General features: G+C 39.1%; 1 protein-coding gene across 5 annotated transcripts in view; it reads right to left on the bottom strand.

The window, feature by feature from the left end:
- The window catches only part of sbf2 (SET binding factor 2), a 112,607-nt gene that overhangs the window by 15,362 nt on the left and 72,802 nt on the right, over window positions 1–24,443 (bottom strand). For all 5 annotated transcript variants that reach the window (XM_044135488.1, XM_044135479.1, XM_044135449.1 and 2 more), the window contains 13 exons: window positions 24,045–24,113; window positions 13,386–13,556; window positions 12,949–13,220; window positions 11,061–11,233; window positions 10,780–10,853; window positions 7,118–7,313; window positions 6,802–6,929; window positions 4,185–4,360; window positions 3,956–4,089; window positions 3,662–3,863; window positions 3,374–3,570; window positions 3,051–3,191; window positions 917–1,000 (listed from right to left, as the gene is read on the bottom strand). In XM_044135488.1, coding sequence (XP_043991423.1) covers window positions 917–1,000; window positions 3,051–3,191; window positions 3,374–3,570; window positions 3,662–3,863; window positions 3,956–4,089; window positions 4,185–4,360; window positions 6,802–6,929; window positions 7,118–7,313; window positions 10,780–10,853; window positions 11,061–11,233; window positions 12,949–13,220; window positions 13,386–13,556; window positions 24,045–24,113 — 2,017 coding nt within the window. The remainder of the gene's footprint in view (window positions 1–916; window positions 1,001–3,050; window positions 3,192–3,373; window positions 3,571–3,661; window positions 3,864–3,955; window positions 4,090–4,184; window positions 4,361–6,801; window positions 6,930–7,117; window positions 7,314–10,779; window positions 10,854–11,060; window positions 11,234–12,948; window positions 13,221–13,385; window positions 13,557–24,044; window positions 24,114–24,443) is intronic.

Genomic DNA, 24,443 nt, shown 5'->3' with positions numbered 1-24,443 from the left:
GCCACCAGCAGTGTTTAGGATTATTGCACCTTACACTGTGCAGACCACAGGGAGGCGCCTGTTAACTAGACATGTAATTAAGCAAGTGAAAACTCTAATACATTTTTTGGGTGTTATCGCGCCCCTCTCCCAGTTGCTGCCCCGAGTAATAATGGCTTAGCAAACAATTTCAGATATTTCCATAAAGATAGCATGAAATGCTTCTAATTTTGCAACCAAGCAAAGAAAATCATCTTAAAACTGAAAAACGGAATTATATCTTTAGGTTGCCAAATATTTTTCCTAGGTTTTTTCTGACACGCAGTTTTCGTAACTCAGTTGACCAAAAAACTGGGAGTAAAGCACTCGCCTTTACTCAGAAGGCCAATGCAAAAATTTAGGAGGTGATGTGTCATGCTTCCAGCTCACACTCCGCTGAGTCAATCTGAACAGTATTTTTGCCTTTGACTTTTATACTAAATTGGTGAGTAATGGGTGAGATATGCTGACTTCGAGACAAAAACACTGTACTGAGGTTTCTTTCTAAGAGTTCACATTCCTACACAAGCAGTCACAATAATATAACAGCTTAATGGTACATTAAGTCTTCATCTGGAGGATAGCATTACAGAATTGCTAATGAGCCTGGAAAACTACAAGCAAAAAAAAACCAGGAAAAAACAGATGCCATTTATGAATTTCAACCCAATGAAATATAAATATTTCTAGAATGTTCTCACTGCACAAAGAAGCTTAATTTTCACAAATGAAGAATTAAAATTCATGGAGTCATTGAATTTACACGGATCTCATCACCGTGACTTTAAGGGATTAGATGAAAGCTACAGTGTTGACGTGACACTTGTGTTTCATGTTTCACCTGGCAGCAGAACCACACACAACACTGAATATTTGAAAAGCAACGTCAAACACGCACCTCCTCTGGTGAAGCTGCTTGAGAATGGGATCTCCAAGTGGACGGGTGCCATCTTTGATAACCGCGATGTTCTTCTTTCACTGCCTGAAGGCGAAAGAATGACGCAGCAAACAGGATGTAAACACAAGTCGCACGCTACATGTATAGAGTTTCAGAATGAGAATTAGATGAAAACTGCATTCACGGTATGTCTACATAAGCTTATATGAACACAGCAAAATCTGCTTGTTTGTTTTCTATTTCCCCTCTGAAAATCCTTTCTGATCCAAATACAAGAGTTACTTGAGCTACATGTGCAGAAACTGTCTGGGTTAGCAGGATTCAAGCAGGGCTGGGAGAAGTCAGAGATGAATGAACCGAGGAAAGACCTTAGACAGTCTGGTGATTCTGACATAACCTTTTATTGTACCAATTTCCTCTTAAATCCCTTAAATACAAACAGTTTCCTTTTCTTTCTCTGTCTCTTTTACTGGACACTCACATGCACACACACAGACGTATACATAAAGATAAGTCATTAAAGATAACTGCTGACCAGACTCTAAAAGGGAGAAAGCAATTACCTGAGACAAAGAAAACAAAACAGAAATAACTTCAACAAATGCTACTGTGCACTTTCTTTTTTATCGGAAGAAATGAACTCTATGTGGCCTTTTGTCCCTTTAGAAAACAAGCCTAGTTTTTTCCCAAGGGAGCCCTAATGCTCCTGCTTGAAGCTAAATCAGGTCAAGTAAGGGCATGGGCAGCAGAGAAGGCAGCTTAAACTGTTGATATTTACTGATTATTTTTTAGTTCAGTTAAAATTAAAAGTTGTCTTAATTTTCAGTTCAGAATATTTGGTATTATGACAGTATAAGTTGTTTTTTTTTAACCTGTCAAACCAAGAGTGGACATGCGATTTAGTAAGTCAAATTGTGATATGATGATAATATCTTATTGTAATTTTGGTTTGTGTGTTGACATCACTCCAGCTCCATTTACCAGCAATCTTCATATCCTCACTCACTTCCAAGAGCAGCCTACGTTTAATAAATCTGTCCCAGCTTCACTTCTATGGGTTAATTTCTAAAGAGACATGCAAACAAGTTCAGGTCAGAGTGCGTCTCAGTTGGGAAACTTTAAGGTGTGTTTTGCTCTGTTTGCTTTAAGCAGCCCTTTCTCATGCCCCCTGCTTTGACTAGGAGCCATTACTGTTAACTGATAACATTATTGGCCTTCTGCCATTTTCATGCTCTGGTTTTCAGCTGATGTGCAAAGCAGGCCAACTGGTACTGCTCTATATGAAAATCCATCTTTACTGCTCTAGCTGGAAAACCAAAATAACATCAGACTGCAGCCGTTCGTCAACATGCAAACAAATTAGATTTTTTACAGATCTATAAGATAAACATCGTCAGCAGTTTGTCATTAAAAGCAGATAATGTTATATACAGCAAGGCACAAAGACATCCGATTATAGTCAGCGTGCGGTGTAATTTTGTTTAAGTTTATGAAGAATTAGACGACAATTACAGGATAAAAACGTAAACATATTTAGTCTAAATAAATGTTTTTCACACTATATTTCTAACTATCACTGGTGGTACTTATATAGCTTGTAGTCATACATGGTGAAACATTTAGAACAGTTATTAGAAACCAAGCTTCTAGATCGATATTCAAAAACTAGAGGAATTTGCTAATTGACACTCTCAGTGTCCAGCGTTTTGTCAGTGATACAAGCTGCTGGCAAAGCATTTCTCAGCATTTTGTGCTTTCAAACATTACAGCCACATGTTCGTGGCTGTATACCAACTTCTTCTATACCAAGAAGTTGGTATAGCACTATGTGGAAAGATCTGACAAACACTTATTTACAGCAGCTATAACCAACATTTATACGCAGGGCAGCCATAATGGATTTCGAGGTTGAAGTTGATAAGAAAGAATTTTCCTGAATAAAACTTTATCTGATGATCAAAAATATATCACCTATTTCAATCTGATCATGAAGTACGAGTGGAAACTAATATCTTTTGTTTTCTCTTTTTTGATATCAAGGCAAAAAAACAACAACCTGAAAAACCTGACATTCATAGCAAATGGGCTTTGCTATGAGTAGTTTAATAAACCAGTGGTGCAAATACTATTTTACCTGGTGAAAGGCCGATAAGGGAGCGATTGGACAGAGTATTGGTGCCATTAATTTTGGAGATGGTTGGGATGGAGTTAAGGATGGCTTGAAGGTACTTCTCCTGTTCAAGACTACTGGATGAATCTGACGAGGAGGCTGGTGCTGAAGACGAAAACAGAAAAGATAACCTCTTTAATAATAAAACTTGGGTTTTCTTTTCCAACCATGGTAATGTTTTTGCCATAATTTTTGCAAGTCGTAATCCAAAGTAGCAATCTAGAAGATTTATTACCAAAAAGCTCAAGTTTCTAGAAATATCTGTGCCTCTTAGAAAGCAAACCCACATGCTGAGGATGTATTCTGTGACTTGAACAGCCCCACCACACTCTTGCCATGGAAGCCTCCTGAGCGCATAAGCACAGCTTTGGTCCGTGGATGTTTCCAGCACACAACAGGCAGACGGCTGTGCCTGTAACATCGTGCTACTTTGTGTAAACTGCTGTCTTGCACGGCCTGAGGTACAACCAGTAGCCCTGGGTAGCTGAAGAGAGTGTGGGAAAATTCGAGCTGTGTTGTGAGTCATTGGGGAAAACAAAGTTGAAGAAACTCAGGTGATCAGAGGGTAGCCGTACCTGCGGCAGAGGGAGTAGAGTCTGTTTACGGCTGTGATCCTGAACTGATCGCCCGATTTGGAGCGAGACGAGCTGACCGTGATGGTGCCTAGACCGAGACGCTGATAGTCCCGGAAACAGGACTGCTCCACCAGCTGCTCCATGGTGGACCTCTCGGACGCTCTTAAAGTGCTGCTGGGTGGTGGTTCACCATCATCGGATACTAAATCCGACACAAAAACACAGAATTACATAAAGAAACCTTTATCCTAGTCTATTTCTTTTTTCAATATGTAAAAACATCTATTTTCTCACTTGAAATGTCATCATCTTCTTGCCAGGTCATCCGGCTGCCTCTGTCGGCCTTCTTCAGCGAGCTCTGACTACCTCGGCCCATGGTGATCTTTCCTGCCCTCTTCGCACCTTTGACAATGGTTTTCGACAGCGTTCTGTGAGGAGAACAAAGCAGAGCTTCTATCTAAGGCTTCATTTCATTACACATGATTGTTTTAAAACATGGCATTCCTGCCCTGAGGTTGCAAACCTGAAGCCAGTGTTTCTCTCTTTTGGTTTAGGAAGGATCAGCTGAGGAGCCGTTTGTCCTGCTGCAAACGCAAACGAGCTGAAGATGGACTGTGGGTAGCGGATTCTCTGCAGGTGCTTCCTGAAGATCTCCACCATCTCTGAGCTGACCTCCTCATCAAAAGCTACTTTTATTAGCTGAAACAGAAAAACAAATACGCTTAAAAAAAGGCCAACATTTTTTAACAAAATAGAAATTTACCAATGTAAAATTTACTCTAGAAGATACAGCATGTAAAGTTCTCCCTATGAGCCTGTGTGTGGGTTCAACAGTGCACGCACAGCAAGTGCAGAAACAACATCGTGCACAGGCAGAACAACTGGGCTTAGTTTGATCTGTAAAACGACAGGAATGAACCATAAAACAGTTTTACAGGAGAGCAAGTTGAAGAGGACCAAAACACGCTTCACATAAACAGCTCTTGTCTTTGTTTCTGAGAAGCTTGTAATATCAAGACCACAGGGATTTTTAAAAGATATTTCGCACTCAGTGGAACTCCTTCCAAAAGTATGAACACACCCATAAATTTCAGGTTCCCTTTTCTTGTTGACAGATATTGCTATCAGGGGATATAAAAACATCAAATTTAAGTGAAACAACAGAAAAGAATACGATGCTTAAAAAAAGTGGGCCTTATCAAGAATCAAACTCTCAACTCTGAGCTGCTAGGCTGGGATTTCACCACACATTCCTAGAAAAGGTTTACATATGATGAATACATCGCTCCAGCCGTTTCCAGAAATTCCTACCAAGCTTAACAGGGCTAAGGTCAGGTGACTCCGGCAGCCATAACATGACTGATACCAGTTTGGCCACAGCATGGAGGAGGATCGAAGGTCAGCGCCGAAGAGCATGACACAGTTGGGGCATGGTATTTCGTAGGATGGAGAAACCCAGCACTGCAGGTGATCGCAGGATGAATAACCTTTCATACTGGTGGACTTCCAACACATACACTGGCATTCAAACAGCCATAAAATCGTAATTTGTACTCCCAGCATCACACTGGCTGTTACAGAGTTGGGAGGAATTTGATCCAAATAGCTCAGTCACTTCTGGGTTTAAGACTCTGTCTCAACGTGATGCTAAAAAGATCTTTTTTATTGGATTCCTACAAATGTATTTACTTAATCTTCAAACTATGAGAGTGCACTGCTTCTTTGAAGCTTTTATGAACTGCACAAATATATTCATCCACAATAATTAGCCAGCAAAGGAGAGTTGAAGGACTTAAAATGAAATCTTTATTCAACAGTGTAGTCTCATGCAGACAATTTTCCAACAACTCAACCTTCCATTACCTAAACTGAAGAGAACTCCATACGGAAACATAAAGTGGCACCACAATAATCTGTAATTAAATAAAATATTTTTTTAATTTTAATCACTCTTCAAAATGGGAAAGACAAGAGACTATGCCGTTCAACTAAGTCTGTAAATTGCTACAGTGTTGATGGATATCTGCAATTGGACACAATATGATTAGTGGTGGGGCTTGATTAAAATTTATAATCCAGTTAATTGCAGGGCTTTAATTAATCACAATTAATCATATTTAACCAAAGCTAAACATAGACAAAATAAGCAACCTTTTAAATTCAAAAACCGTTTCTGCAGCTAAATTGTTGAATAAATGGGCAGAAGAGTTTAATAACAAAAATATTGATTATTCCTAATCTGTTATTTAGGTTATTCAGCAACATGTTTTGCATTGAGGTGGCATGTTAAGCTTTAATAGTTTGGGTGATGGGCCAACTCCTTCTTTCTCCTTTTTGAAACAAAAATTAACTTCCAGTGGGCAAACAAAAAGGTTTTGCCGTTTGTCGTTATTTGCAGATGTCGCTTGTGCGTCAGATATACAGGTGTATCAGAAATACGCACATAGGTTCTGGGTGGAAACTTTGTATATAAAAACAGGGAATAACTGTGTTTAAATCAATGTCATTAATTTAAATCAATGCATTAAAAGTTCAGGCTCTAAATATGACTGCTACTTGTCAAAATGTGGAAGTATCTACAGTCAGAGCCATGATTAAACAATTTAAAACTGGGCCAGTGATAGACAAGGCTGCAGAGGGACGTAATTTATCTAGAAGACATTGACGATGAGAAAAACAGTAAAGGAGGAAAGAGTGGCGTTTCGAGGTCACAAAGGAAAGCAAGAAGCCAAAAAGGCAAAGAGGAATGAACAGTATGAACTATCCTGCTGGCAATAATAAGTAGCAGCAGGCCTCTCAATAACTGTAGCACCTGTGATTTGTTAAAACTATTTTGTTTGGATTTTGTTCCAACTGAAGAAGTTTACTTGCCCCATATTATAAATTTATCTTAAGGCAAGCGTCCTTAGCTCTATGAAATACTTAATGTTTGCATAACACCAACCCATTGAGAGCCGACAGAAATGATCTGTGAAACACTGAATACTGTTCCATTTTGTGCAGTGTTAGGTTAGGCCACTAAATTACATGATTCCTGCTGATAATTTACCTCTGAGCAGCAACTTGCTGAGCTCTACACACCAACAGTTTAACAACTAGCAAAACTAGGAATGACCTGGCAAGCGTCCTCAAGTGTTTACCTGAAACGACGCTGAGCGGAGCTGCAGACCTTCCTGCATGTTCTGCTGCAGCTGGTTCTGGATGCTGATCTTCTTCTCTTTGGTCAGCGTGGACACAGGGAACGCCCTGATGACCGCCTGTTCCCCCACTGCACAAACACACAAAGATCAGGAAGAAAAAAAAACAAAACAAAAAAAACAGAATTTTTAAGTCATTCATAGCATTAAGAAAATCCCTACATGGCACTAAATATTCTATGACTATCGGCAATGGTATTGTGTAAATTATACTACTTCGACGATTGTGACATCAGTACTGCGGTGATTCGGTGCATACCTAATGGATCATGAGGAATGCCTTTGAAGATGATGCGGTATGTGGTAAGAAAGAGAGCCCCCTCTGCTGGCAGGATGTGAGGGCCCCCGAGGAGGCCCCCGGTGGCCTCTTCCCTCCCGTCAGGGTCCAGCAGCACCCGCAGCCCTTCTGACACCACCTCCTCTCCAGGAAGCAGAGCTGGACGAAGAATCTTCGGCTGATGGAAGAAACATAAAAACCCAGCACATTATGCAAAAAGAAAACAGACGCTGTACCTGTTTGCATGCACGTCTGAGCTCCAGCTTTTTTTATTGACAAGAAAGCACTAAAACTGGACGGCTCAGCAGTGAGATTTGCGTCACTGAATCAGATTCAGGAAATAAATTTATCATCATAATGTCTAATCAGAGCACCATATGGCCTCTTTGGAGAGGTCTTAAGCCTTACGTGCAAAAACCACCATGCAGCATTTTTAAAATGATCCACAAACCCACAAACATCCAAGAAAAACAATCAATTTGCAAACCCTATGAGGGGAATAATTTCCCTTTTCAATCTCTGCAGGAGAACTCACTCAATTGTGCCTTACTGAGGAATAATAGTTGTTTGTCTTGTTCACTGAACTATTGATTTTCACATTTTGTTTTCGACATCTGGACAACTGATAGTAGGTATTTTACACATGCAGAAAATATTTAGCAATAATTATATTTAGAGATTTACATTTAAATGGAACTGACATGCATGACAAAGGGCAGACTTTCATTTTTGGTTATTCAGTTTTAAATTGTGAAAAATAAAAATGGAAATAATTAGAAACACTTTTTGATCAAGTTTGGACCCGCTCTGCTTTGCCGAATCATTTTTACGTGGAGGTTGAAGGTTGCACACGCGAGATGCTCGTTGTGCTCAGAAGTTGTTTTTGGCCTTGAAGCTCTTTCCAAAGATGCCACTTTTGTTCAGTTCCTCTCGTGAAGTTAGTGAGGCCTGCAGCACTATAGATGTTGTTCTATGTTGCTTTATGACCTTGCTCATAGGATATTGATAAATAAAAAAACAGTCACCACTGTTTCATGTTTTCTCTATTTGTGGATAACTGTGTTCTAATCTAGGCCCAGAGTCACAGAAAGGATTCTGTAAGCCTTTCCAGACTGATAGATGTCGATAGCTTTCACAACTTTCTAGATATTTTGGCCAGCTTCATGTTGTCAGATGGGTTCTGTTAGATGATTTCTTAATTGTAAAGATCTGAGAATTACTATTTCCCGAGGAGTCAAGTTGGATTGGATAATTTTAACAAATGAAATCACAATTAACCCAAAAAGTGCTTTTTTTATGTACTTTGGCTATATTTGTCTTATATTAAGTTTAATTTAGTGAGGTGAAACACTTAAGTGTAAAATAAAGAAATTTTGAACACTTTTTGATCCATTGTGGCCTATGGCAGTGCACTTTAGTGGTTTGTTCACAGTACTAATTATTAGCCAAAACCAGTTGTCCATTTCTTCAATTGCATGTCTGCACCTTCGCCGTTTCACCTCCTTCTGACCTGCAGAGCTGCCACAGAAACATTCAATTGTTCCACAGTTCAAAATCTGAAAGAAAAGGGACATCAGCTCAATCAGAGGGTTTCCTGTTGAGGCCACAGTCGACCTAAGGGAACTGAGGTCTGGCCCGGAGATAATTATAGCCTCTTGAATCTGTCCTTGAACGAAAAGTGGGACAGAGAAGTAGAGTCCCCGTGCACCTCATTACTCCTGCAAGCTAAACGATCCATTACAGTTTTTAATTATTATGACATCAACCATCCAGGCAAATCAAGACTCTTGAAGTTGTTGTGGCATGCTTTCTAGCAGATTCTGGCATATTCTTAAGAGAGGAAGTTCTGTCTCACATTAACACGTGAGCAGCAGGCAGAACGTGCATGTTGGTTTCCAAGCTGCTCCCATGACAGTAATAGCATGACGTTTATTTGTGTATAATTGTATGATTTGTAGAGAACTGGCAGACATATGGCACAGCTGGATCCCCAAGTCAAAACAAAAAGTGTGCTGTTGGCTGGGAAAAAAACTGGATGTGACTGGCATTCTGCAAACCAGACTAAATTTAGAGGAGGCACGATACACACCAAGAGTCGTGACGAGAGTAAAAAAAAAACCTCCTTTCTAAAGATAACAATGTAAATTCAGATCACTGCTGTTGCTCACATGTCTGGTAACATTTAAAATGACATGGCCTTGTCTGGAGAATATCCACTTAAAAATCCAAGACAAATCAGAAACCTTTTGAGTTCTAATACAACGTCTGGTTAAAATTAAACTAAACACATAAGCCCAAACCCCTAATAGGCCCAAGCCCTTGTCAAGCATGGTGGTGTGACATCATGACTTGGTCACCTTTCAGTTATAGTATTGCAGAGTTAACTATGCTGTAAAGTACCCACGTGAGATCCAGATGATACAAATATGTTGAACAAGGTTATATTGTGCAACATTTTTTTTTTTTGGCTTAATGTTGATTTAATAAGCATTAAAACATCTAAGCTAGGTTTAGTTGGACAGGAATCTCATTTAAGCTGCTTCTACATATGTGTGGAGCTTTATTGCAACAGACTGGCTGCATGACGTGTGTGTTTTTGGATGTCGCTGCTACAGACCACTAGTTCTGAGGAGCCTGCAGCCTTCACATTAATAGTTTAATGTCATGCAAGGTTTTATACTGTATTTTTAAATGATTTAGAGTTAGTGAGAAAGAGACAGCAATGTAATAACATTGATTCTAGCTCAGTTCCTTTTCCATTCCTCTTCGCCTGACGAGAATACTGTGATTTCCAAATTTTAAGCCGCTACTTTCATCACAAGCTTAGAACACTGCAGTGCGGTTAATATACGACTTTTTACCAATGGGTTTTGAAAGTCTGGACTGCAGCATGGACAGCATGAGTTGAAGAGTAACAGAAGTGACTTGGAAGTGTGAGTCAGTATATGACAATGGAGAAGACGACTTTAGTGGTTTTAGTGCGCAGGAGGAAGATGAAGACAGTAATCAATAACTTTTATTAAGTAGCCATGTTTCAGGCATATACTGCATATAAAAAGTATTTAAAAAAAACTTTCAGTGAAAATATCTCATATTACAATATGAACAACTGCTACTAATAGATGAAGGCAGCCTATATATGCACACATTTCTTTCTTGCCAAAGTGAGTGGGTGTGGCTTATATTCAGGTGTGCTCAATAGTCCGTAAATTACGTTAGACTGGGAGTCAGTGACTTTTATTTCCAAATTAAAGAGGTGAATTGAATTTAAACAGAAGTGTTCAACTTATGATCAAAGAAATTAATATTAATTAAATATTAATAATTGCTAATATTTAGCAATTATCACAAATACTTATTCCTTGTTTTCTCATAAAGAAAAGTATAGAGAGACAGACTTTGTACATTTATCTGACTGCAGGAGATGATTAGGTTTTTAAGCATAAACCTGGGAGCAGCTGACCCATTGTTCTGCAGCACGGCTGAATCATATTTTCCAGCTTTAGGTGAGAACCTCAAAATTGAATTTGTTTTATGATCCTCTTTAGCTTAACATTATTCGCAGTAGAGTCAAAGCTTTAATTGTACAAAGCCCTGTGCAGATATAAGCTTTCACACAGCTGAGTTTAGAGGAACACACTCACCTTCTGAATAGGGGGCAACCTCCTGCTTTCCCTATGAACTGCCTCTAAAGCCTCCATCTGCATTGCTACGATTCCTGTGGGTCAGACACGGGGATCGGTTACCGAGAACACGCACTACAAGTGCACACGTCTGTATGTATCCACTTTCTGAGGCTGTCTGCCATGTCAGGAGTTAATGAGCTTATACATTTCTGTAGGTGTTGGCATCAAATCATAACACATGCATCCGGGAGGCACGAAGCGGAGGGAGTCTGGGCTGTGATGGAGTGTGAATGCTGCACCTGGGATCATGCAGTGCAGGTTCTTGATGTGCTCCTGGGTGACGCCGCTCTCCGTGCACACCTTGTCGATGAAGCGGGCAACAAACCTGACCACGGAGTTTGCCGTGTCGCTGTTCTCCGAGTCCTCGAACCCGCTCTCCGTGTCGAAGCTCTCGGCCATGCTGCCAGCGATGCTGCAAATATAAATGATGACGCAGTGAGATTAAGAAAAGGTCATGGGGCTGCTTCCAAGAGACGGGGCTGCATGCTGACAGATTGCACATTTAAACACGCGCACTGATAAAGCGCAGCGAATGGCCGGTTGGTTTTCAGCAAAGCAAAGCATTGATGGCTGGATTTATCGCTCAAAACTGGAGATTGTTTCACATGAGAAAGTGACGCAACACTCTCCCTAAGACAAATACAGCATGATGAAATCGAAATGTTCCCTGAGAGAAACAAACAAGTCTGGGATGAAAATGTAAGATAAAACACTTCAAATATTTTCCACATAAATAAATCTTTGGCTGAAACATTTCTGTAACTTCCAGAAATAAATAAAACTGGATAACATACCAACATTATGTTATTTTGTTGAAATTGAAATTAAATTCTGCACAAACCGTAACAAACTTAACATCGGATCATTGGACACAATTGTAAAATTCATACTTCGTTCCACTTTTAATAAACATGGGGTGTTTTTTCCTGTCTAACTCCCTCCACAGTTACAGCAAAGCAGAGGGAAAAAACCCTAATTTAGTGTGGTCCATTGAGGGAAGTCCGAAGGTGGATGAAAACAAACCATGTTCTGTTTTATGCCGGAGAAGCATAAGCCCAAATGACAGATTGAAGTTGGAAACAAACGAAGTACAGCAGCCCGTTTGGCCTGAAAAGAAGGTATCATGTAGACTGTGAGTTATGCCACATCCACCCACAGACTTATCATCACCTTGTTTAATAGAGACTCACTTCCTCCCAGATCCTGAAAACATAACTTGAGGTTTCCACCAGCAGAAGCTGATTGTTCTACCTTACATCTTCTGAGCAAGCTTAAATCGAGCTCTGACTTTGTTATGTTTTGTCAAGGAGAAATGTTACGAAACTTCATAGCAGCTGTGCCTCAAAATAGTTTTTGTGTCTTTAAAGATCCAAATTTGGTTTTTAAATGATGATTTCATAGAACAAAATAAAAGTCCCCTAATAACTATAGGAGTAAAAATTTCGACTGTACTATGAACAAATCTTTAATTCACTTTAGAAGAATTTCACCAACTCTACTTCCCTGATTTGTTTTAATGCCTTAACATTACACATTACAACATGAATGGTCATGAAGGGTCATGCCACAGCCTCTCAATCAGATTTATGTCCAGAACTTGACTAGACCGCCAACAAATTTAATTAATTACATTAATTTAGTTGTTTTCAGCCATTCAGATGAGGACGTGCTGGTGGCGTTTAAAATATTTCCTGCTGTATCACCCAAGTACAACTAAGCTTAAAGTCACTGAAAATCATCAGTTCTCCTTCAGGATTTTAGGAAAATGAAAGTTGACATTTTTAATTGACTTTTTATGCAGGTTTTAATAGAATTTTGCATTAAAGGGTTCACTATTTACTCAATAATGCAAAGCTGACAGTTGTAATAAACTTTTAATGCAACTTTTAGTGCACCTTTGCATTAAAAGTGTCATTATTTGCCGAACGACACTTCATGACAATAGTTGTAAATATTTATGAAGAGTCATTCATGTTCATGACATGTGTTATGTCATGTTTATGACAGTATCATGTCAGTCTAATGCACACTCCTTCAAATAAAGTGTTACTAAAGATCTTAACCAAAGAGTAAAACAAACAGGAAGAAATCGAAGTATCATCTTGGTCCAGAGAAGAAAATCCTGACCTGTTTGTCACAATGCTGTTGCTGCCACTCTCCCAGTCAGTGACAGGTGTGTTACGCAGGAGTTTGTTCTTGCTAGTGTCCAGTGGAACCAGCAGGTAAACCATAAGGTTGGCGTAGTGGATGGCCTGGCTGAACACGGTGTTTTCCTCGTTCTTCACCAGCTCCTGTTGCTTGTCCTTGCTGAGACTGGGCCACAGGCGCAGTTGTTGCGCCGCCAGGTCCATGGCTGTCTGCTCATCACCAATACTTGCAGCAGACTGGGGGTCCGCATCCTGCAGGGCCAAGAGCAATAGATAAAGCTACACTCCTTGCTCCAATCACGCTAAGTTTGTTAAAAATAGTTTTTTCCTTCAGCTATAATTCACTGTGGATCAATCAATTACTCTTTAATGGGAAAAGATTTAGAAAGCACAGTTTAGACATTTGTTTTTCCTTACCTTAGGGGTGGCGGTGATGGCTCTCTTTTCTTCTGGGGTGTTCAGGTACAGGGCCCGGATCTGACTCTGGACTTCACTGTAGAAAGTGGCTTCCCAGAACTGATGGTTGGTCCAAATGGGATGGTCCTGTATGCAGGTGTAGGCAAACTGGTTCACTCCAGGAGCCAATCTCTGCAAGACAAAACAAAGCAGAGGTCATGATGCGATACTTAAAAAAAAAAAAAAAAACAAGGTAAGAACACATATCTGCTTGCAATGAAACTGGGGCAGCGTATTTCCGATGACACGTAGCGTGGATTATGCTACTGGGAGAGATACTTGTAGCTCAGAAAATGTCTGCCACCGTTGGAATTTCGGAGGATTCGATGATGGAGTACTAAAGGAAACCAAATGAGGATATGCAAAGGAACAAAATAATTATGCGCTCTCACGGCACAAGGAAAAGGGTAACGATCGAGTATTTGCCCAAACGTTTTCTCATCGCAATCTTCTAATTTTTCAAATTCACACTGTGTGACAAGCCCGGCTTTATCACCACGCCAGAACATTGGACAATAAAAACAAACCAAGCAACTACAGAGTTAACTCAAAAGGTACTGCTGCAAAGCAAATTATCACTGACTGTCCATGTGGGCAGTCAGAACACAGGCTGATTAATCCTTTCAATGGCTGCATATTTACCGAAACAGTTTTCAGTAAAAGGAGTCTGTTAAAGTGTTAAGAAGTGGGAGAAACAACTACGGTAAATGAAGTGAGCCATGAGGTTTAAAGCGAAAATCAATCCTTCAATGCGAGTCATATCTATTTAAACAGATAACAACCCCTATTGGAGCAACATAGCTCCAATATGCCAAGACGTATTTGGAAACGGAGCTGTTTTTTTTCATAAGAGTGGTCTGCAAAGTGAATCAGCTGTGGCTTGCAAAAACAGCCACTTCAGAGGAAGAGGGAGTTCTCGGCTACAAGCATTAGCACAGCTGTGTGCTGCACTGCAAAAAGGTATGGCAAGGAAACGCTGAGCAATTCCAGAAAAACAAACTTGCATAGGAAAAACAACACAACCTCAACAGAAGCTGTGTTCAGATTAATGAGTCCACAGAAAGCAAACTTTCACCATCCATCCGTCTCGAAGCCTCAGAGCCACATGCATGGATCAGGCCTGTTATTAGATTAGCTTCTGATTTCTCTCCCCCGAGTCTGACACAATCCAGTGGTGTCTATTATCACTTTATAGTTTGCTTTTGAAGAAAGAGAACTGGTGGTGGGGGGTGCACTGGAATTACAAGAGACAAAACCAAAACAGCTTTACTCCTACTATGGTGGGCCAGATGCCAGGAGGGTGCTGAGCTTACAGCTATTGTCCACACAGCAGAAACACACACACACACACACACACACACTTCTTCATACTAGAGCTAAGTGTTCCTCCTAGTTCATAGTCGTTAATTTGTTAATCCTTCTTTCCTGTGGTTTAAATATACTTTCCTTTCCATATTTTTGCCAGATTTTATTGACAGACGCACTAATTTCTGAGGATGAATTACAACCTCAACTTCCAGTTAGTGAAAGAGAAATAATATTTAATAGAAAATCCTGTTTAAACATCTTGAAAAACTTAAAAGTCAAACTTCTAGACAGTTACACAACTGCTGCTTAACCTCCTGCTGATCGTCTCCTAAATGTTAAATAACCAAGATGAAACCAATTTTCAGGAGAAACAACAAGTCTCTGACTAAAGTCCGTTTTGAAAGGTTTTCAAAGTGTTTAATGACTGAACCTTTCATATGCTGCTGGCAAATGAGAGAACCTAAAAAATAACAGATTTTACTGATAATTAAGGAAAACAAAAATCTACAATGGTTGTCTGAGTCACTTGACGCTACGAGCCAAAAGGACAACTCTTGACCTAATTTTCAACCCCATAACATGTTTTGTTCCGATTCATTTTAACTGGAAACAAACCGTGGTTAGTGTGGCATGTGTCCTTACCGTTACCTCGTCGTAATCTCAACATGATTTTTTGAGGGGTGGAAGATAATGCTGGGAGGGACATTTTAAGACATTAGTGTTCGTTACTGTGCAATATGTATAACCAGTTTGATCATGTGTTCACGTAAAAGATTATTTGAGAACCTATATCGAAGAGCGTCCACTTTTACTCATCAAACCCATCAGTCTTGAACATTTTGGCAAACCAGCAACTTGCTCGTTTCAGTTCTTCCATGAATGGCACATTCCATTTCAAACCTGTCCCAGTTGGCTCAGAGTTTTCCATCTTCATTTAAAATTCAAGATATCTGTTAGAGATGTCAGTAGAGGGTAAATTTATGGAGTTATTGAGACTTTTATAAGCTGCTCGACCAAAAGAACTTTGGATTCTGATGTGCGCAGAAAGTTAAGATGACTACTTCAAATGTGAGGGGAAAAACAGACATCTGCAATCTGTTTACGTAAAAGGATTTAGGCCACGGCAATGTGTTGTGCAACTAATATCACAATATAGTTTGGATTTGATGGTGATGCACGATCTAAAGTGGATTTGACGGCGATTCAGGACAAAAGCAACAAACATTGTAGCTGTCTTTAAGCTCGCAAACACCTGCAAACACAACAGGTAACTCATGATTGGAGACAAAGATAAATCCCTTTAACTCATAAACAGACTATGAAAGGCTTCATATATTTCTATGAAACACGTGCAACAACTAAATAACAGATGTTAGAGCAAAGGAGCCAAGTACTGAAACATGAGATCAATGATAAGGAAGTAAAATCCATGTAGGGTACAATTTAGGGCTTAAATAAATGGAAAATGTTAAATAATCAAAAATTTTGCCATTACCAGATGTAGAATAATGGTTTTAGGAGAGCTTAAAGTATACTAAAAAAATGACTATACAGGTTGGTTTGGAAATTTTTACCTGATATGCCATAAGATGGTCAGTGCCTTTTGCTTTGCTGAAGAAAAAATTAAACATTTGAACATTTCTGGAAAAATCCATACAATATTAGGAGTCATATGACGCTATAATCTCAGAAATCTAAGTCATATCCTGCAGCTTAAACACATTAAACGTCACAATGTGAACAAATAAGCTAAGGAGTTGATGTGAAACGGGAAAGACAGAAGAAGAAAAAACAAACAAAGCACGACACAGTAGTTGTAAACTTTAACATGGTACCAAATGGAAGGTGGATCTGGTTAGAGACGAATCAAAGGAATCCCAAAGAGATTCATCAGAAGTGAACAGATGAAAAAGCAGCAGACATGGGGCTTTGTACTGATGATTTGTAACAGATTTCACCGGCAGCTGAGGTGTCTGCAGCTTGCTTTTCAAATTTATCAGGAATAGCAACTAGGGAGGAATGTTTGAAAACACACCTCATATCAAAAACTCCACTACCGAATAAATTTGTAAGTGCCCCATTTGTTTATTTAACGAATAGAGCAAAAACCTCTAATTAATTTTAATTTGTTTCCTTTTTTTTATATGCTTAAAAGCAGGTAGGGCTATTTCCTCTTCTGGCTCAGTCCATGGGTTTGCTGAAGAGCCATGAAGGAATGGGGCGGGGTCGTACAGAAGAGAATGTCAACAAATTTTGCAAATATAAAACATTTGTAAGAAACTAAATTACAATTAGCTTTTAATGTGCTCACAAGTTTCCGTGAAGGTCTTTTCCTGGAATTTTATGTGAAAAGTCAACCCAAGTAGGGCACAATTATAAAATAGTAGGGAAAAACTACTCAGGTAATGCTGTGAAGATGTTTAAAGCAGAGTTAGGTTATAAAATCCTATTTTTTTACCATATAAAGAAGTATTGTTCAACTAGAAAATGTGTGCAAGTAAAGTGAAAGGCAGGGGAAGGACAACATTAAGGAGAGAAGCAGCCATGTGGCCTATGAAAATTCTGGAGGAGTTGCAGGGATGTACAGCTCAGGTGGAAGAATCTGTGCAGCACACACAAATCCATCCTTTGTGGAAGAGTGCTAAAAATACAAACTTTGTTAAAGAAAGCCATAAGAAGTCATGTGTTGAACACCGCAAACATGTAAAAAAGGTGCTCTGATCAGATGATGGCTGCAAAATGCGACATACGGTAAAAAAAAAAAATAAACTAGCACTGCAAAATAACTTATAAGCAATAAATACAACAAAAATGCTTTGATTTCCACAGGAGAAAAGGAGCTTCCTTGTGCAGGATTTTCTCCATCAATGGATTCTAAACGTTCACCTCACTTCTCAGTTAGAAACTCTCCTCTTCGGTCGGCCTCTAAACGACCGACGCAGCCGACCAGAGTGCAAACTCGCCGTAGATCATAAGCCAACTTTTAGATGACATTAATGGCCGCGTGTTTAGATTAACTGTTCTCTCTCAGAATGACAGATGATTTATCTCACTTTACTGTCAGAGGAATCATGCGTGCTGTCTTAGAGTGAGCATGGGAAGGAGTCCAGAGGATTGCTGGAATAAATAACAAGGACACATCTAGCCAGCTATAGAGCAGCAAAGCCTACCATTGTGCAAGACTGCAGTCTTAGAGTCTGAAGTATACGTGGAGCCTGTCAAACTTTGCACAATTAAGTGGTAGAGCGTCAATTTAAGAAGAAATGTAGCCCTCTAGATACTCTCATACCTCTCTGTCAGCTGAGTGTGTTAAGCGTCTTGCAGCAGATGTTACGTGGGTGTGTGTCCATGTTTGTGCGGGGGGTATGGGTGTGTTATTTGTCAGGGCTTTCTATATTAAGCCTGTACTTTTCTGACTTGTCGGATATGCTTGGGTCAAATTGACCGAGGTCAGCCTAGCTTATTGATGATATCTCACAATGCTCACCAAGTGTTTTGCAGGCAGATGTGCCAGGAGGAGGACAGAGGAAAGAAGAGGGAAGGGAGGAGGGAAGGAAGGTACAGGACGAAAGATGAAGGGGAAGGACGGAGTGCAGCTCTGTCAGACCCATCTGGCTGTGTGACGAGCGAAGAGGAGGAATGTGGAGTTGAGGGAGAAAGGGTGAAAAACAAGAAGAAAAACATGAAGGGTGGGGGACAGAAAGGAGTATACAGGTCAGGAGAATTAAGCTATCAGGTTCTGGCATCTCGTTTTGAACTCCAGGACCCAATTAAGACCATTGCAGCATGATTGACTATGGCCTCAGAACATCTACGCCACGTTGCAAAGAGACGAAAGACGATGCTTGTCGTCACTGAAACAAGTGCATACTTGAACAGAAACGCTAAGTGAAGACCATCATATCTGTACTGTCGCAAGCCTGCAGGCAGCGACATTATTTACAGGGTTAGAATTTAGAGCATTCTTGAACTGCTGATACAAAACAGTCACTTTATTCTGTACAAGTCCTTGGTGAGAATGAATGCTTGACTTGAAAACAGGTCATCCCTTCAGGCACTTTACAAGCATGTTATGAAAACACCCTAAAATGCAATAAATTAAGAAAAGAACTACAACCCAGACCCAACTAGGAATTAATCACAAAGAAAATGAGAACCACACAAAAGAAGTAACTAATGACATTGAGTTCATGAGTGAACCAGAGTCTAAACTAGCCTTTTTAAGGATGTTTGACAAATATGGCCATTATTTAAAAACTGCTTTTTCTCTCTACTGAAGTCATCACTGTCTGCTACAAGTATTTGTTCTATGACCTGTTGCATTTTAGTATGAAAAATAAGCGTAAAGGAAATAAATTTGTCACAATGCAAATACGCAAATGTGCAGTAATTAAGTAAACAGATGTGACAAAAGCTGGGCATTTTTACATACACAAAGGTTACGGAGTACGTCATAATCTATTGTGAGGACAATGCGGAGAGCAGTTTGACAAAGTGGGTTGACAAATCGGCCCACGGATAAACTCTGTCCAAAGGAATGCTAACAGTCAAGTGTTTTTGTTGAGCAATAGATGTGTATGAGCATTTCAATCTGCTATCCTCAAGCTGTAAAACACATTTACATGTTAGAAGAGATATCAGTTTGTCAAGGGATGAATAACAACGAATCCACCCAACAGTTCATCTCCAGATAAACCCACCAGTCTTTAGATAAAAGCCCACAGGAAGTCGGCTTTGGAACAAAATGGAAAACCTCATCAGTGAAAAAGGGCAGGTGACTAAGAGGTGCACAATGTCTGGATGAAATCAGACTCCAGAGGTTAATTGACAGCGTTTAGGCTAAGTTAGAGTTTTGAGCTGCAAGTAACGATTATTTTGGTAACAGATGATGATTCTGATGGTTTATCACATCTTAAATCTTATTGGCCATTATTTATCTTGTATTATAAACCCACTAATACATATATAATCCATTTCTTTCATTCTTCATTCATCAACATTCTTGTATATTCTGTATAATCTGTGCATATAGCTCCCATATTTATATTTATATTTAGTTTTGTACACCTGTAAATAAATATTTATATACTGTATAGCACTTCTGGATAGATGCAAACTACATTTCGTTGCTTGTACTTCTATTCTATTCTAAAAAAATCATTCAGCCACTTAGGACTTTGTTATACAGAAGTACAATAAAATAAGCAAACAAACAATAAATCTCTTTTTAAAAGGAGAAAATAAACATTTTATAGCATAAAATATAACAACATAGCATTCCTAAGTGAACGCTTGATCATCTGTAGCAAAAAATGCATCTGCAGGTAAAAATAAATAAATACATAAATACATAAATACATAAATACATAAATACATAAATAAATAAATAAATAAATAAATAAATAAATAAATAAATAAATAAAATGCTTCTAATGTTAGCATGTGAAAAGCTCAGCCCTTACTGCTTCACTTAACATCAGTACAGTATAGGCTAATCCGTTCGTTAGTTTTTGGATTAACCAGTTAATAAATGGGTAGCCAAATGTGCTTAATAGGATATTTATTTATTTTTTTATTTATTTTTTTGCTGAATTTGAAATGGGTGAAGCTAAAACAAAATCACACGAAGAATACCGATTAGAACAGATTTACAAACAAAGAAGATTTTTAATGTTAAATGCAAAAAGTGTACAGTATGTTGTTCTTTCAGCAAATGCCATTTTTCTAGTTTGTATACCTCAGTTAATTAATCGAATTACTAAATTAGTTGACGATTATTTCAAAAATTGATTCATCACAATTAATGTGAGTAATTGTTTCAGCTTTATTATGAGTTTATAAATACTGTAAATTGAATAGTTTTCAAAACTCCATTAGGGTTATAACAAATGCTCTTAAAAATAAGCATACTAAACCGAAATATCAACTGTTGATGTTGCTTGCATGCTCAATATACCCTTTTCTAATTGACTTAGTGATAATACTTATATAATTAATTAATAGTTGGGGTCACAAATTTCTTTTACTGTTATTTTGAGTGACTGAAGCACAAAATGTTGGCAACCACTGATTTAAACTATCACAAAAGCTGAGGGAAGACCCAAGAGATATGAAAGTAAAACATCAAAACACAGAATCTGGCCAACAACGTCAGCTTAGCGTCAGCATCTGGGAAGCAAAAAACTAAACAGCGTGTCCGACGGGCATAACCTAGGGGACAGTCATTTCAGAGGACGCTTCCCACGTTCCCTGACCTGTAAACTCGGGGACTATGGCGACAGCGCTACCACGCATGAAAACAGCATGAGGCAGCGAAAGGTCTGGCCAAGAATACCAAACAAGAACTGGCTCAGGGTCTTGACATGTGAGCTGACAGGAGTTGGAGAGGACAGTTTCTTACCAAGAGACTGGTATAAAAGAGCACTTGAAAAAGATGTTATGATATTGTTAATAGAATCGGAAAGCTTGAACTGTAAGCAGCACTAGAGGGAGAATCAAGAGCAGAGTTTCTGCTCTTGCTCGATCTGAGCAAATCTGTTTGTTCATTGACAATCCAATACTTTTGTCATTATTCTCCAAAATAGTTCATTTCAGCCAATGCTTTGTTTGTCTTTCATTACAGCAAAAGGACAGAGTGATCCTTTGATAAGTAGGGTCTGTGTGTAACGCTGGTAAATTGGGACATAATTTTCTCGCAAAGCATTGCGCAAGTGATGCAAAGGAATTTATAGAGAAGCCAGTAGACATTTTTCTACATCCTGTTGATCCATTTAAGACATTTTTCTAACTCTGCACTAATGCTTGCATATCATTTGTGACTCAAGCTACTGCATTTTCCAGCAGCTAACATTGTGCAGATCACTTTTAATTGCATGAATGTCGTTTAATTAAAAAGAAATGCACCGGTCAACTGGCAGGTTTGACTTTATTATTCTCCAGACAGGTCAAACCTGGTTCAGGTAGTGAATTCGTCAGGTCACAACAATTTTAAAGAGACATCAACCAAAAATTGGGGAAATGACACAGACATGACCCTTTTCTGGACTTTGGTTAGCTTTTCTGAAACAAATCCCCTTGTCTTTTCCTATTTTCATTTGATTCAGGTGAAGCACAAACTGCTTACAGGAACTTCACAAAAACCTACTTCAAAGAAAGCCGGGATATCCCCTTAAATCGTCCAATCCTAACATCCGGCAGAGGTGGTTTAATTCATGCTGGAAAAACACCTGCCTAGATGCACGAGGTACAAACAAAAGAACTCAACAACCCCGCTTCTCTGAGCTACAAACCGCAGGTTATGTGGTTCAGACTTTCAAAGCAAGGGAACTTCCTTTAACAACTGTAAAAAATGTGAAAAGCACCCAATTATTTAAACCACAGCAGAAACAACCTAGAGATCCAAACAAAACTTTCATTTCAGTTTTTTACTGCTACTCTTGGTATCAGATCTTTAAATCTTTAATAAAAGGTCAACCACAATGGGGTTTATTTCACCCAACCTCTTCTCTTCTAACGCATAACTGTCACGCGGTATTAGGAAGCCACACTCAGTCTGTTACTGTAAGATTTTAGCCCCATTGGGCAGATTATTCTGAGAAAAACAAACATATTCTAGTCATCTCACAGAATGTTAAGGACAAGATTTTAAAAAAGATGGTAAAAAATGCCTACAAACATGTGAGAGAGGCATGATGAATCAATGGCACTGTGTCTGGATGACGCATGCCTCCAATTCCCCACCCAAACTGACAGCTCTAGTGAGAATGCCATGTTTTTTTCTCATCTCTGCTCATCACGCCACAGTCCATGTGCCATTACAACTACGAATAAATATACTTTGGCACATTTCCTTCCTGACCTTACTTTACTTTTCACCCTTTTCGGTTGAGCCTGCGTGTTGAAACCTGTCAAAGGTTTGAATTCTTTGAGAATAACAAAACAAAGAACACATTTTTTTGAACATCATTCCTTCCAAAAAGCTGCAAGTCTAATGCAGCAAGTCATCCCTAATCTTCTCATTAAAACAGTGGGGAACCACAGTGGTATAATTATTTTCTTAAGGTTTTTCTTAGAGTGTAATTGTTACATGGTTTACCAAAGTAAGCAAGGAAACACTTACAAAATGTACTGATTTTTAGTGCTGGAAGCTCTAAGACAGCAAACAGGAAGCAAAAGAAGAAACATATGGCTTATTATGGAAACTTTCCTCAGCCAGTGGCATCCAAAGCAGATGAATCATGTGGTGATGTTCAGAGGGTCAGGTTCCGGTACTGCCCATCAGGATACTGGTATCTGACAAAAGCCCAGTTCGGAGAGTTGTGTCTATTGCTATAGCAACTGGCAAGCTGAAAGGACCTTGTTGTGGTGAAAGCTGCAGCTACACCTCACCGATGTTATGATTTAGGAGCCAAAGGCCACAGTCAGTTCCTCACGCTTCTCTGTGGGAGCTTTAACATTCTGCGCTGATTATGTGCATGCTGAAAAACCTGCAGAGGTTACAGGTTAAAACAGCTGTCCCTCCCCTGGAGAATCTCGCATCAGTCGTACCTTCAGGGTTCCTGAACATTTTGAACAATTTCAAATTCCAGATGCACATGTCCAAATATCTGTCAACTTTAGAGTAATTTATTCAAGTAAAGCATCCATATTTAACTGAAATGTACACTGTTTAAAATTTGGTTTGAGTATGCACAGAAAAAAAACAAACAACAACAACAACAAAAACTGTACATAAAGTATTTACTTATGTACATTCCTTTTAATCCACCTTTAAGCTGACCATACATACCTGGCTGATGATGGTGATTATGATGATGTATCCTGTGTTACAGTTACAGAGTGCAGAAGTCTAATAATGATGCATTTTTCTTTTTACTTACAGAGGTTGGACATTATTGTCTGTGTCAATGACACAGAAACCATCAGAAGGAGAAATAAATAGTCTATCGCCATTATTTTTAAGAGTGTGGAAACCATACTGGTTTCTGACTCATACGTAAAACATTTAGAACTTTGGTTATAAGTAGTAAAATTCTGAGTAATGTTAATGAGGATAAACCAAATGGTGAAATCACAGTGAGTATTTCCAACTTTTTACAGATTCAAAGAAAAAAAAAAAAATGCTGTTTTATTTTAATAATTTAGTTTTAGAAATTCTCAATTTGTATGTTGAAAAAGGTGACAAAAATAATTTGACGACAACACTTTCTAGTTCAGAGAGATGTAGAGACATAAGACTACATGAATATTGTAGGGAGGTTGGTTCTCTAGCCTGGAGGCTCATGTATTATTGTTTTCCAGGAGATTCCTTACCCTGTAATAGGCTGTTGACAGGGGCAGCAGGGCAGCAGCTACTGTAAACTCCTCAGAGGTGGAGCAGTCCTGCAGGACAGACAAGAGGAAGTGTGAGACAAAACGGCAGGAAATATTACAAACTCTGAGCAACTTTTCTTCATTCTCCCTGAAAACCTAGAAGCACTGATTTCCCCTACACAGGATAGACAGACAGTGTCAAGAGAGCCTTCAGTTTTGTTTAAGGAAAAAAGATGAACACCATATTTCTGGATCAGAACTGGCATGATCTAAGTGGATAAATGATAACCTGCTGTAAATTAGAAACCGCTGAGACGTGATTTGTGGCAAAACCCGGGGTGCAAACAATCCATTTTCTTCAAAAGCTGTTGCATAAAGTCTAGGCAAAGCTCAAAAAAA

Source organism: Gambusia affinis, linkage group LG02, assembly GCF_019740435.1.
Source record: "Gambusia affinis linkage group LG02, SWU_Gaff_1.0, whole genome shotgun sequence".
Classification (NCBI taxonomy): domain Eukaryota; kingdom Metazoa; phylum Chordata; class Actinopteri; order Cyprinodontiformes; family Poeciliidae; genus Gambusia; species Gambusia affinis.
The sequence above is the reverse complement of the archived record's forward strand: the minus strand, read 5'-3'. Positions and strand labels throughout refer to the sequence as shown.